The sequence below is a fragment of the Coturnix japonica genome, chromosome 3 (genome assembly GCF_054131305.1).
Source record: "Coturnix japonica strain WE chromosome 3, WE-NBRP24, whole genome shotgun sequence".
NCBI lineage: Eukaryota > Metazoa > Chordata > Aves > Galliformes > Phasianidae > Coturnix > Coturnix japonica.
In genome coordinates this window covers 38152299-38168216 of record NC_140665.1, presented here as the reverse complement: position 1 = coordinate 38168216, position 15918 = coordinate 38152299, and the positions used below count along the sequence as shown (strand labels likewise).

The 15918-nt window shown below is 36.2% G+C and overlaps 1 protein-coding gene across 14 annotated transcripts in view; it reads right to left on the bottom strand.

Annotated features, from left to right (window-relative positions):
• SIPA1L2 (signal induced proliferation associated 1 like 2) overlaps positions 1-15918 on the bottom strand; it is a 123879-nt gene that overhangs the window by 31703 nt on the left and 76258 nt on the right. For 12 of the 14 annotated variants that reach the window (XM_085541305.1, XM_015857871.3, XM_015857875.3 and 9 more), the window contains 2 exons: positions 3503-3760; positions 473-556 (listed from right to left, as the gene is read on the bottom strand). In XM_085541305.1, coding sequence (XP_085397431.1) covers positions 473-556; positions 3503-3760 — 342 coding nt within the window. The remainder of the gene's footprint in view (positions 1-472; positions 557-3502; positions 3761-15918) is intronic. The other 2 variants (XR_014943916.1, XR_014943917.1) reach the window with 1 other exon arrangement.

Sequence of the window (15918 nt, the reverse complement as noted above, 5' to 3'; positions counted from 1 at the left end):
TGACATTTACATATTGCAACAGCCTTAAAGGGAGAAGAAATACCACTACTTTTTTGAGGAAAGACAATAGGGAATGGATGCCACTGAAAGAAGAACAGTAGGAAATAAAACCTTACAAGACTATAATGATCATTTTTACATTAAATATTCCCCCAGTGAAACTGGAGGAGGAGAAATTACTGTATAGTTTCAGTTCTGAGTTACCAGCTCATTTCTGACCCATTCCTGGGAAAGCAAAACTAAGAACTGTTTGTTATTTACCCAAAATTGTAAAATAACAGTTTGTTCCTAAAGAGTTAAGTAGTATGAGTAAAATTTTATCAGCATACAGATTAAAATACAGTAAACCTCAAGAGTCTTAAAAGTTAACTAATAGATTTCCCAGAGAAATTTACAGTATGCAACATCCAAATAAAATTTGTTTTGGAAAGAAGACGCATGGGAGATTAGAAAAATGAAATAAAATCAATACCCATCATATCCCACTTGCTGTCGCCATTGGCTGCTCCCACTGGGACCTGGGTCACTGGAGGAAGATTGGTTGCTTGGAGAACTTCTGTAATATTGACTAGAGTCATTAACAGTGCACTGAGTATTTGTAGACTTTCAGACTTGAACTGTTTGTTTGCTGTTTTTTTTTTGTTTGTTTGTTTTGTTTTTTAATATACATTCATTATTACAAACAATGCAGATAAAATATTTATCCTTAATGTACATTCTTTTTTCAGAATTTTTGAAATACGTTACTTATTTAATGATTAATCGAGTATTTCCATTTTTTCTTCTGAACAAGTGGGATTACTCACAAGTCAGAGCAGCTGGATTAGACCTATAAATTAATGCATAGGAACCTCTGCCTTTCTGGGCAGCTGAAATGCAATGCTGAAATTTGTTTTTGATTACTCTCCAACTCTTCACTTTTGAGCGTATCAATCCATACCTCTGCAATTTCACTCAGCTACCTAATCTCAATTCTTATTGTTTTTTCAAGACTATATGTAGGAATGAATTTATATACTCAGGGAACGCTTGGAAAAAGGTTGTTTTAGATTTAAGCGCCACACTTTCCCAAGGACATGAAGTTCAATAAGCAACTTTACAGTTCAGCTTGAAAATTTCAAAGACATATACTATTATATTTTGTCTAACCATCAAACACACATATGATAAACACGTAGATGGTTGAGTGTCTAACTTTTCAGCATATCCTATTCTGACAGGCACTGACAGGACTGAGCCTTTCGCAATCAAGAAAATTATTCTGTAGGCTACAGCCGAGTCTCAGTTGCGTGTTCTTTCCTCTTGTTGCCAAGAATGTGGCACTTCTTGCACAGCTTAAATGAACCAGCTTTAAAGAATTGCTAAGTTATCATCCCATCCATGTCTAGCCTTCAAACTAATATTTAGGGAATTGTCTGCAAAACTGAGATACTGGTGTATAGAGACAAAAATCCAGATCTCAAAACTAATCCCCAGACAAGTGTCTACTTATTAGCCTGCTACACAAAAAGTGGCAACAAAATTTGTTCTGTGGATGCCTCACACAGTTCCTTCACAGAACAGTTGCATCTTTCTGATACTTGGAATAGATTCTGGACTCCAAGTGAAAGAACACGCTCATCTACCACCGTGACTCAAAGACTAAAGTACACAGAATCTTCTGGGTGTGAAAAGCCAGAAAGTGAGTCCAACTGAAGCTTCACTTTTAGGCACTTAAAAGAAGTAGATTTCAAACATATCTATGTATTTCTCAAGGACAAATTACAGGAAAAACCCTCCTGAACACAAAAACATTTAAATTGCCTTCTCAAAGGACTCTCCCCAGGAGATCTAGGAGTACAGGTGTTCAGCTCCCAGTTTGTAATTTCATCTTGGGTCTGGGCACCTAACTTGTCACACGTCACAGTACTTAAACTGTAGCTGCTGATGTCTTTTGCTATATCTAGCCTTACAAAGCCTTTTGCTGTATCTACAAACATTTCTGTTGTTTCTTCCTCTTTTTATCTCTAAAAATAGCCCCTTTATCACAGACTTCAATGTTAGTCCATTCTCAGATCATCTGTGATAATTTCCTTCTTTTATCAACCCACTTTTCCCTGCCTTCACTCCTCTTCAATTTGACTAAAATGGCATTGCAGCTCCAACCCTCTAAAAACTCTTCATCATTTTTCTAGTCTGAATACAAATTCTCACATTTACAAGACCTTAAGTACTAATCAACCTTACTTCAAACTTGTTTTTTAAGCACATCTCTCTGTCAAGCTATTAACCATGCCTCTTCCTATGTGGAAAAGACCCTGCCAATTAGGAACATTTCATGTTTCAGACCCATACATCACAACTGATCACTTATCTCCCTTTTCGTTATTTATACTCTGAATCATGTCTTCCCCAGAATAGCTCTCATCCACTGCACTTGATTTGTTTAAGTAATTTAGAAATTTCTTCATGAGAAGAGAGAGCCTCTGTATTCTGAGCTTTTTATGTGCTATATAGAGAGTAAGAATTAAAATTTATGTTTGTGAACATTTTTTGGAGATGAGTAGCATTTCAGGAACCTTTCATTCTTTTCCTACTCATTCACATTTAGTATGCTTAACAAATACTCATCAAACCTGATGTATTTGAGGACATTCAATGTATTTTCTTCTTATTTTACCAAAAATTTCTGTAATGAGACATTAGAACTCTACTGCTAAGTAAGGTAGATAGTACAGCAATAACAGCATTTAAAGACTTCAGCCAGAAATTTTAAAGCTGTACAAGAATTGTACTTTAGGTTTTTATATAAATTAAGCTATTCCCAATATTTTCACTCTAGTGAAAAGGACATACGCAGAAATAATGAAAACAATAAGGGACAAAGAGTACAGTTTTCCTAAATAGTTGAAGATGTATTTATAATTTTTAAAAATAAATTGTTTTCTTACGATTACAACTGAATTAGAACAGAGCTAAGATTTAAAGATACCAACCCATCATCTAACATACAACACATATTCAAATCACAAGCTCTGCTTTGTTTAATTAAAAGCAAGGCAAAGCATAAGGACTAGTAATGAGTTACACAATCCTTTGAAACTATGCAAATAGTCTGGTAATGAGATTAAATCTTTCATTTTAAAACGATGGGTTCATTTTATTTACACTCATTATTTGCTTAAATAGGATCCCAAAAGGTGGAGGACAGGACATTGTTTAGATCAAAAAGTAATTAGAGTTTCCCACTTTATTGATTTGGGACTAAAAGGAAAGGTAGGCATCCTAATCAGTAGGATTCTCTTATAGTACACTCTCATCACAAACAACAGAAGTCATTTGTCTTATATAGAATTAACTATAACCAATTAATTCCCTTTCATTCAACCTCAGAATTATTGTTGAAACTCACAAAAATAAAACAAATGTTCAGAAGTTGTTTAAAATCAAGTACACCAAAATTCCAGAGAACAGAGATATCTAAAGCATATTAGGAAAATGACAGGCATTAAAGGTATACTACCTTGCACCATCTGGCAGTTTTCTATCAAAAGAAGTGCTGCGAGGAATGGCTGTCTGAGCCTGCTGGAGAAGCTGCTGGCACTGCAGTCTGTCAGATGTTCCTAGGATTGGAGAGGCACGAGAGAGAGGCTGCCCAGCGGGAGTCGGCACCCGATGCCAAGTGGTATTTCTTCTGAAAGGGGTTTTATACTCACATGGGGTGCCTTCACTGTCAAGTTTGTATTCCACCATGGGTATACGACAAAGTTCTGAACAACCCCTGTTGGATGAACAAAAATTATGATCAACTTCACTGGAGAGAACAGAAAAAACAATCTTATATTCAGATGTACAGGCATTTTTTTTCTGAGTGCCTAAAGGTGTTCTTATAGCATTGTGCTGCCCTATGCATGCTTCAAAGCTATCATGCCAACCAGGTGGGAAACGTTAAAATAGAGTTTTGACCTCTCTCATTTATCTTCAAAAAAAGAAAATATTAAGCTTTTATGTATTAACGTGAAGCAAGAGTACCTCTCCTCTGAAGACAGGCTGAGGGAGCTGGAATTTTTCAGTATGGAGAGGAGAAGGCTCTTGGGGGACCTCACTGTGGCCTTCCAAAACTTGAGGGGAGCTTATAAACAGTAGGGAGAGATCAACTTTTTTTTCAGAGTGTGATAGCATGGAGGGTGAATGGCTTCAAACTAAAAGTAGGGAGATTTAGGTGTGATGTTAAAAGCAAATTCTTTACTCAAAGTGTGGTGAGGCACTGGCACACACTGTGGATGCCCCATCCCTGGAGGCATTCAAGGCCAGGTTGGATAATCCCTGGGCAGCCTGAGCTGCTGGGTAGCATCCCTGCCCACAGCACGGGGTTGGAACTAGATGATCTTAAAGGTTCCTTCCAACCCAAGTCATTCTATAGTTCTATGATTAAAGTTTCACATAATAAGAACTAGTAGAAATAAAGCATTCAGAAATCAGCAAACATCAAGTTCTTCAATAAAAGCTTTTTTGTTGTTGTTGTTTAAATTTCTTAAGTACAAACAATTCCTTAATGTAAAGTTTAAATATATGAAACTACAAAACATTTTTGATGCTTTCCAGCAATCTAGACATTTCTTAGTGGTATTGAGAATTATCCTTTATAATCTGTCCTGTTCCTACTAACTACACTGTAACGTCAATGATTTAGTAGCAAATAAGCATTTTTTTCCATGTATTTCTAAACAGTACTTTGTAATATCTTGCTGGGAGTCTCCATTCTGAGAAGACAAACAGTGAAGCAGAAGACAGAGACAAGACAGAAAGCTTACAACTTTGGTTTGTACACGTTTGAATATTACTAGCATTCCAAGAAAGCTCAGATAATATTAGTGAGAGTATTGTTCAAAAGATCAGTCTGTACTGATCTTTTGGGGGTATTTTCTGCAGACTTTAGCTGGACTTGTATTAACAATAATTGTTTCACCAATTCATTAACAGATACTATCAATGGTTACCACTGCAGTAATATCTCCCATTCTCACATATAGTATCTATTATTTCTCTGCTTGATAGACAGTAAGTACTAATTTAATTCTATGAACACCCTAAAAAATTCTATTGCCACACATCAAATTAAAGCAAGAAACAGTCAAAATTCACTGCTCTGTCCTTAAGCTTGGTCTTAATTAAACTTTGCTTTTGTTGAAAACTCAACATTCATCATTTCTGACTTAAGTAAAAACGCTTAGAGAAATTGTAATAGAATGTTTATAAAGCGTTTACAGTCTTAACCCTGAAAATACTTGGGGACAAATGACTTAATACAAATACATGGTGCAGATTCATATAGATACTGCCCCTCAAGGCTTCTGAACAAAATCTTAAAGTAATATCTTCACTCCCAGTGCTTCAGTAAGAAGATCAAAATTAGGTATTATAAAAACGCTAGCAATGTTATTCAAGGCTGCTGAAAAGAAGATGTGTGTAACTGTAACAATTGCACTCCACAGATTCTGTATCTACCCAGTGAAAACCACCCAATGCTTTTGGCTGCTGAATTTTATGGTATTAGAATAGGAAAAGTGCTTATCATGTGGCATAAAGTCTCAGAGTCCAAAACAGGTAAAGAAACACTGAGGGTGAATATCAGTAGCTAGTGCAGAGCAAAGATGCTGTGATAATGATGAGATAAAGAAGGTTCACTAGAATACTCTAAAATAGAACTCAGAATTCCTGATTTTTCAGGGTTATTCTGTGGTTAAAATAAACAAACAACAACAACAATAAAGAACAAAACTTGACAGTAAAAGTTCATTTGCAAACTCTGATGATGTAGTTGGACATAGAATTTCTTGTCTTACTTTTAACAAAATCTAAAGAATCATGCTAAAACTGTACATTAAAAGAACATTATTTTTGCAAGCTTAAGAACTCAGAAGGTAAGAAATCTCAAAACTAATTTTGCATACAACTTTATTCTCTTTAAGTCAGTGGAGTGAAACAATATATTTATTACTTCGCTTTTAGCAAAGAGCTCTTTATCACATTCCATGCATATAAAGATCAGAATTCACTGGGGAGATGCTGTTCAATATGTAATTATCACTATGATTGAATGTGTTAGATATTCAGTTGCATTTCTGCACTGATTTATGATGAGAAATTATTTGCTAGCTGTATAGTTTCACCGGGTATAAAACTCATCTTTTTCCAGCTCCTGTGATCACAGAGTATCAGAGAATGGCTTTCTGTTTTTAGCTTACTTATGGAGGTAAAAAGACCTTAACAGTCTGCTACCAAAGAAGAAATGGAGCTACAGAGAAACCAATATTATAAAATAATCAATTAATTTCAGAAGATCAATTTGATACACTTAATAGCCTCTCCCATCTTCCCTGCATGAATTTCACATTTATTCATCTACCACTTCAAACCAGTTCATTTAACATTGTTTGACACTTCTGAAAAGTTATGGAGCACATATATCAGACTACTAAAATAACGAACCATGTGGTAAAGACAAGTTAAGCAAATTGCATAGAATTGCACAAACATTTATACTGGAAATAGAATGAACTTCTTCAGTGTCATATTCAACTTCTCATATCCCAAGACCGTCTTTGTCTTCCTAAGATTCCCCACATTATTACTATGTGCAACAAATGAGACCAACATCTAAGTCACAATAGCCTCTAGCAGTGCAACCTTGATTCATTTCCAAAGCAGGGCCACAACATTATGTGAACACAGAAGGTTCTCAGATAAAAAAAACACCAAACAAAACAGACAAAAACACAAAAAACCCCATAAGATTGATTATTCAATTAAAGACATTCATAAAACCTTACATACAAAACAAACAGAACAAAGAATGTGCAGATGATAAAGCAATGTTAATATTAGGTTAGCATGCTGTGCAATTTTTCATGCAGTCATGTTCATTATTTGAATAGGAAGTTCAACAATTAAGTAGGAAACTATTTCAATCATTCCTCTGTTGACTTCTATGTATTATTTCATTCATTTCTTCATTCCCATAAATCTTAAGTGTTAGAAACAAAACATCCCCTCTCTGACTTTAATTATTAGGATATTGATTTCACAGTTTGTCTTAGTAATTGCGAAAGGCAACTACTGTTCTGTCCCTCATTAATTACTTTGCAGGGTTTATCTAAAGTGCTGTAAGAACAACCATGAACTCTGACAGCAAAATAGATTTTACTACTATTAGTTTGACTTAGCTTGCTAACTGAATCCATATAACATGATATAAGAACAGCCAACAAGTTCTCCATCAAAGAAAATTATTTCCAGTGCCTTCAAACAAGTATGTTTACTACACTAAACAGTACAGTATTCATCTAAAGGACAAATTACAATGATAGAAGATACTGTTTCTGACCAAAAAAAATTTAGCTATGGAACTGTTATCTTGTATGAAAAATAACCGATGAAATTAAATGCAATTTCCTATAAAACACTTTGTCAGACCATTATCTAACTCCTATTTATAAAATCACAACTTATTCCACTGGATAAAGATTACAAATTTGTGCTCGTATGCCATGATATATTTACGTAATTAATTTTTAAACTTCCAAAATGTACTTTAAAGAGCAAGTAAAGACAGATCTGTATCTGAAGATATTTAAAATCTTATTTTAAAATAACATTGTTGGGCTCATAAAATACATACAATGAAAATGTTACGCTCAGTTTCCAAAGTTATAAAAGTCTAGAGATGAAAGGATACGAAAAGCACTGCTTGATCTGGTAAACAATCATGCAGACATTAGTTTAATTACTTGAAAAAGTGATTTTAGGGTAAAGTTATTTTAACACGTGTCAATGGCATTTGGGGGTGTCGAGAACCAACAAAATCATGGTCTTTCACTTTCAGATTTCACTCATCCTTATGGATAATTTGTTAACACAACAACAAAACTGTAATAACTGGTTACAATTAAACATTAGGTGAATGTATTGCAGACCTGAACTACTAAAGGGGATGTAGGGATTAAAAGATATTTGTTGGTGTTCATCAGTTTTATTGCAATGACAAAGTTTCCCTTGCCACCACCATTTCAAACCAAAATATATACTCTTGCCCAATAAAGAGACATTATGTATATGTATCAGTACAATAACTACTTGCAATCCTTCAACTCAAACTTTGAAAGTTATCTCTTCTATTACTGTGTATGTTTGTCCTTATTCTATAGCAATTCTTGCGCTTACCACACATCTATTAAATCCGCATGATAAAACACATTATTTTCATATAATTTTAGGGATTTGATTAAAAAGCAGAGTTTATTAGCTTAGTTTTTCTTAGACTTGTTGTGCAATTAAGTAAGATACACACATGCTTTCCTTTCTGTGACTCTCTGAAGTAGATCCCAAAGGTAATCCCTGAACTCTATTGACTCCCTACATCAACTACAAAGCAAGCTCAAGATATTGGATAAAATCCAAATGGCCAGAGACAACGTACTTGGTAAAAAAATGTAATGGAGAACACTCCCAAATTATGACATCTAAGAAGTCTATTAGCAATAGACAGGTGTCAAACAAGAAAAAAATACCATTTGAAAAGTATTAAATGAGTTTTAGTTTAAACCAATTTCTTTACACAACAGATGTACGCAACTGCTTAAGGCAAGCTCGGGCCATAGGGCTGCTCTCACTTTTTCTCTCCTAGTTTTTGGGGGATAATAACTGTCTGGTTAGCCCTTCTCTGAAGAGCTGAAACTGACATTCTCTCCTTTATGAAAGGAGAGAAAAAAAAAGTTTGTTGTCTTTTGATCTTTATTACAGAATCTTGCCTTAGCAAGCTGACAAACAATTCTGAAGCTTCTTAAAAGCCTCTGTGCCCAAAATGTTGTATGAAAAAAAACAGGAAGAATATCGACAGGACACATGCATTGAATGAAAGGAACTAGATAGCAAATAAAAAATGGGAGAAAAAAAACAGAAAGCAACCATGGTGTTTGACTCCATTGAGCAATCAGTGAGGCAGTAACAATCCTTGCGATTTCCACTGATGGAAAGTGGTACAGAAAAACAGCAAGACACATCTCCAGTTCCCAGAGAATAAGAAGATGAGCACATCTGAAGATAACAGTTATGGGGGTAAAGGCTTGAGTAACTATTGGCAAGAAGTAAGAATCACTGAGAAAAACAGAACAGATCTTTGTGACATTAAAGAGAAACAGTTTCAAAATTAACCAGAAGTCTGTAAGAAGATTTGGAAAACCCAGAATTGGGATTCTTCTAGGATGAAGAATTTATATTATGTTCTATATTATGAAGTAGAAAATTTTAGTAACAAAGAGAATAAATGAAGAACCACCTAGAGACCTAATGTTTTGAGTTCAGAATAAAATCTGATTTTGAATTTATCTTTAAGATAGTTGAGATACAGGATTAAGATGTAGACCCCCATTTTCAGGAGAGACTTGAATCAGTCATGAGCAAAGTGTTATTCAGGACCCTGAATTGCAGGAGAACCGGCTTCAGGCTGTTAAAATAATTGTTGGATGAGATCCCCCAGGAAACCGTCCAGAGGGACGCAGCAACAGAATAGAGCTGGCAAGCACAAGATGCTTTTCTGAGAACAGAAGAGCTCTTCATCCCCCGGAATAAGAAATGAGACAGATGAGGTGGGAAACCAGCCTGGCTGAGCAAGAACTTGCTGGTCAGGCTAAGGGAAAAAAAAGTATAAGCAGTGGAAGTGGGGATGGGTGGCCTAAGAAGAATCTAGGGATGCTGTCCACATGTGGAGGGATGAAGTCAGGAAAGCCAAGATGCAGATGGAATTGAACTTGGTGAGGGATGTGAAGAAAAACAAGAAGGGATTCTTTAAAAACATTGGGTATAAGAGACAGACAAAGGAGAGTGTACCCACTTTGATAAATGAAAACAAAGAGCTGGCATACTCAGTCATGCAGAATACTGAGGTACTTAAGTTCTTCCCCTCAGTCTTCATGGTCAGCCAGACGTCTCACCTCTTTTGCATCCTGGAAGCACTAAGAAGTGGGCAGGGATCGAAATTCCTCCTATTCTAAGACCAACACCAAGTCACAAGGTTGAATGTGTACAAGACTATCAGGCCAGATTTCATGCATCCCAGGGTTCTGAAGGAATGGGTTGATGTGGTTGCAAAGATGCTCTCCATCATACTTAAAAAATCATGGCCACGAGGTGAAGTCATCAGTGACTGGAAAAAGGGAAACATCACTTCCACATTGAAGAAAGGGAGAAAGAGGACATGGGGAACTACACGCTGGTGAACCTCACCTCTGTGCCCAAGGAAGATCATCAAACAGATCCTCCTAGAAGAGATGTTAAGGTACAGGTGAGATGTGGATGTGAACCGAGACAGCTAGCACAGCTTCACCAAGGGAAGATCATGCCTCACCAATCTGGTGGCTTTCCATGATGGAGTGACACCATCAGTGGACAAAAGAAGGGCAAATGATGGACTTGTGCAAGGACTTCGATAAGCACCGCATCCTTATCTCTAAATTTGAGAGAGATGGATTTGAAGGGTGGGCTATTACATGGATAAAGAATTGGTTGGATGGTCATAGCCAGGGTCCTTCGACATTTTTGATTCTTTACTTCATTGGGAGGATAAATGGTATTTTTCAAGGCAGTTTCCCACAGCAAGCAAAAAGACTTTCAATTAATATCTCCTGAATTCTTTGAGATAGGATCAAGACACTGAACTACAGTTGACAACGAAGCTATCAACAAATTACAGCAATTGCAAGCAGCATAGTAATCATCTAGAGTGATAGTACACCAATCTTAAGATCAGTTCAGTGAAACACAGTTTTCAAGGTATATTTTAAACTTTGCTATGTGAAACTTTCCTCCATTTCTTTTACAAAAGAAAAATGACAGACTGACCATACTTCTGATAGAGAAAGATAAAAATCCCTCAATCATACTCGTAATGGTTATGTGTATTTTAATTTGACTGATGTATGAAGGGAACAACTTGAAGCCCGGAGCTTCTATCAGTTACAGTACATACATAAAGTATGGTCTAGATGCATGCATAGTGATATCAATTGAAAAGTGTCAGACTCACAGAGATGTAATCAGTGGTATGGTTGAACTAGATGACTGTATCTAGTGGTGAACCTCGGGGTTCAATATGGAGTCCAATCCTGTTTAACATCTTTATTAATGATCCAGATAGGGGTATAGAGTATGCACTTAGAGACTGCTGATATAAAACTGGGATGAGTGTTTGATACCCCAAGATGGTTGTGATGCCATTCAGATGGATTCTCAACAGGTTGAAGAAATGGGCAGAGAAGAAACTCCTTAGTTTAACAAAGGAAAATGCAAAATCTAAGTGAGCTAGAATTTTTCAGCTTGAAAAGAAAAGGCACGTGGCTAGGGAAATGATGGAATTTGATCAGTGTATAAGAAAACTTGATAGAAGGATGAGACCTGGACAGAGTCAGGCTCGTTTCTGTTGTGTTTAGGTGCCACTGCACTCAAACCAAACAGAGAAGGTTCCCTCTGAACATGAGGCACTTTTGCATAAGATTTGTCTTTATTTATTTTACTAGTGAAATGTGAACAGTGAAGTTGTGAAGCCTACTTCCCTGGAGATATATGAGGAGAGGCTAAGAAAGCTGGGGTTGTTTAGTCTGGGGAAAAGGAGACTGAGGGGAGACCTTATCGCCCTCTTACAGTACCTGAAAAGTTCTTACAGTGAGAGTGGGGCAGGTCTCTTCTCACTAATGACAAATGATAAGATGAGGGGAAATGGCCTCAAGTTGCGCCAGGGCAAGTTTATGGTGGATATTAGGAAGAACTTCTTTACAGAAAGGGTAGTTAGGTACTGGAATAGGCTTCCCAGGGAGGTGGTTGAATTGCCATCCCTGGTTGTTTAAGAGACGTTTGGATGTGGTTCTCAGGCATATGATTTAGTGTAGGGTTTTTAGAGTTAGGGTTCTGGTTAGGCTGCGGTTGGGCTTGATGATCTTCAAGGTCTTTTCCAATCTGGGTAATTCTATGATTCTATGATATTCAACTGCATACACAACCTTCTCTAGGTGGCTCTACCTGAGCAAGGGAGGCTGGACAAAAAGACTTCCAGAGGTTCTCAACCTCAATCATTTTATCATTATGAGAATGTGTAAGTTTGACTAAATCAAATACAGGAGAAAATTGTGCATACAATTTTTCTTTGCCACCATTTGCAAATGATAATAAAACGAGAAAGCTTTAAATCATATAGAAGAGATATAATATAAACCAGCAGGAGGAAACAACTTTATCTTCAGTCACCAAGATTCTTTTGAAATTAAGGAAAAAGGTTTACTTCAACAGAAAAAATACCCAGTAAAGTTGCCCAGTAGATCAGCTGATAGTATTGAATGCTACACTAACATTGTACAGATACACGTAAGTGCAGATATATAGCTGGAGTTTCTTAGATATTTATGAAGTACACACACAGAGACACACTGACATTTTTTCCTCTATTCTTTGTGGTTAAAATAAATGAATTAAAACACATCAAATACTTTTCTTATTAAAAAGCAAATGACTCTCACTGAAGTATTACATCTTTCCCAAGTTACATAGTTTCCAGCTTTGGAGTTTTTGAATCTATACATACGCCCTAAGGTATTTGCAACCAAAGAAAATCCTCTGCTGATCCAGAATTGAGTAAGCAATAAATTAAGTTTCAAGACACAAACAATATGTGGTGTCTCAAGGATTTTTTTCAATCACGTTGAATAACAGAGAAGAATTAAAAGAACTTCAAAGTCCGGTTTACACCTCTCCATAGAAGCTTTGCGGTTAGTACTGCCCTTTTTATTTCTCGCCTACAGTAACTGTATGAAACTTCAGCAATTATAAATAACTCCTGCTATGAGTTCAATTCATAACTCAAGTGTGAGGAAAACTCAAAGACGTTTAGTCTTGGATCAGAAACATGATAAGCACCGTACAATTCCTTTCAATTTTCTACCTTTTTATCTCACGCTTCTTTTGTTAAATCATTTCTGGGTAGAGGACATACGTTATATTGCCAGGATTTTCCCTTGTTTTGATGCACACCAAAGTAGAAAAAGATGCGCGTTGAATGAAGTTTCGGCTCACTGAGGATTACAGCAATGCTGCATACTTATCCCCACTTTCTCAAGCATGATGGATTTAGGGCAAGATCTTAAAATGCAAATTGTAGGTACAAGCAAAGGTCAACTTCACAAATTCTTTTCTTTAAAAACTATACTGAGGACAATGAAACAAAAGAAAAGTGACTTTTCTTTTTCAATGAGGAAGTATTTCCCCTTTTTTTCAGTACAAAACCAAACTTTTATTTTTTATGGCCTGGTACATAGACAGTAAGCACTGTTCTATTCCATGTCTAAGCTCTATGGTTTGCTGCTGCTGTCACCTTTGTGAAGGCAGGAGTGGCAGACACTTCACAGTGATGGGAAGAGCCAGGTCTTACTGAGGTCTTACTGAGACACTCACCACATTATTAGGAAATGACTCCTTCCAGGGACCAAGAAAAGCAAAAGCGGCCTACAAACTATTCCACCAGCTCACGGCAAAAAAGCCCTTGAGATCTGAACTCTACCACTAAGTTAACTTTTCCATAATTCTTAAACTCTTTTTTTTATCCAAACATTCAATACTCTGCTGGTTATCTGTTACTTAAAGGAACCTTAAAAACACAACTGTCTGATGTGCTCACAACCATTTAAGAACAAGTAACATAACTGGAAAGCACCGAAGGTCATTACATTTACTTTGCACATAAAAGTTTGCAAGATTCAAAAGAAGAAATTAACCTCAGAAGAAATGCAGTAGTGTTTAATAACAGCTCCAAGGCAGTTTGAGTTAAGGTACAAAAATATTTCCATTCTCAAAAATACCAGCAACAACAGGGAAAAAAGAGCCTGTTCAGAAACAAGTGGAAACTACCACTGCTACTTCTCCTCCAGTGATTGCACTTGGACTATTGCTTCCCACCCTGGAATTTCCCTGGAAATTTTACTTTAAGCTTTATTCACTTTCTAAACTTTCCAGAAATTGTTTCTTAATCACTTTTGATAGATAACTGAACTCAGACACATTAGGGTCAATGTAGTACAAAATACTCTAACTGAACAGAACAGTCTAGAGTTTGAAACAGATTTACAAGTACTTGAATTCTTTGATTGGATTTGACTGATTAAGGAGATAGTGTTCTTGAGCATTACTGGGACAGCACAGTGTAAAAAAAATTAGAAGTGAATGTTGTTATTCTTTTGTTAAATTCTGTATAATTTTAGATACTGTGCCGCAGTAATATTGACAACAGAAGAACACATCAACAATTCTGAAGGGAAAGATACCAGAAATAAATATGACACAAGGATATTTATTCAGATCTGAGCATACTGACAACCATGTTTGCTCTCAAATTCTTTAAATTAAAAAGCAGTATATCTTTCAAATACTCATTTATCCTTTCTAACTGAATATCAGCTCGGTGCCATGTAAATAATTACAACTTCTCTATTTGTTCATGATAATTTAATTGTTGGAGCCATCTGAAAAGAGTAGGAGCTCTGTCTCAAATTCATTAACTCCACAGGATAGCAACATGAAGTCCTTACCCCATGATCGCTTTTGCATATATTCCTATCAAGACTATAGGGAGAAGGATGTACCTTAAGTAACAGAATACACGTAGGGAGTAAAATTTCCCTCCATTTTCCTAACCGTTCTGTGACATTCATTTCTAACATTTGAAATAGTTTCATGCTAAAAAGATATTTAGTAGCAAAAAAATAATCATCGTTAGTAGCTCCTTGCAAATTTTCTCAGAGAATATCTGACTACAGAGATTAAAGCTCTTTGAGTAGCAAATGTCTCATGGGTGGAAATGTGTTTTAGCTTTGCTGATTGTACTAAAACAGAGGTAGATACTGAGAACAGACAATTGGCATACAATTACACAGTGAATATAACCTACATCAGGACACATTTAATCCTGCAAAGGGGGTGCTTTTTGTTTTGTGGAACCACTGATTATACTCCCAAGCCAGAATATTCTACAGGTGGCCCCTGTACAATTGGTAGAATCATGATTCAATTATAATTTGAACATCCTGCCTTACTTAGCTACAAGGGAAAGGTTTCCAAGCCTAGATTCTAGACTGCATTTGTAATCCACATCACTTAATTCTCTCACACAAGTCATTAGGATTTACATTAAGTTTTAGAGGGGTCCCAGGATTGGTGATACGTAATTACAGGCAGTCAGCACATGTAATAAGAGCTCTGACACAAGGATTGAATTGAACCTCAGAAGTTATTTCATCAGCTAGTAAGGAAATGAAGGAAGTGTGACATGCCATTTTGCAAAACTGACTGGTAATAGATTATTTAGATTATTACTTGAGGCATGAATAATCATGGTTGTTGAGATTTTGTGGGATGCTCTTTTTTAATAAATCCAGTGAACAAGTTGCCATCAAAAATGATCCTAATCACATCATAGCCATTATTCAACACCTCCAACAGAAGGTGGAGGTGTATGGTGGCAGGTGGTTACATGAAATCTTAAGTGTTTTGGGGCTTTTACTGAAAGGATGTACTTGAAGTTCAGCCTCACTAGTGCCAAATACAGATGCCTTTTTTTCCTCCCACAATGTTTCAGGTCACATTCGCTAATAGAAACTGCCAGTCTTATTAGTTGGTATTGATATCACTTCCTGTCTATTTATATTACAAACATTTGGTTCAGGAAGCTCAAAACTTTTTGTTTATCAGATGCTTTTCAAACTAGGTGACCAAGAGCACTTCACATGTTTTGGGAAGTTAAAGGGGAAAATGAGGGGCTTTCTGTTTCAGCAAGAAACTGGAATTTGAGAAATATTCATCAATGCCTCTTTTCCCTATTTTATACTACAGAGACAAGGCTGA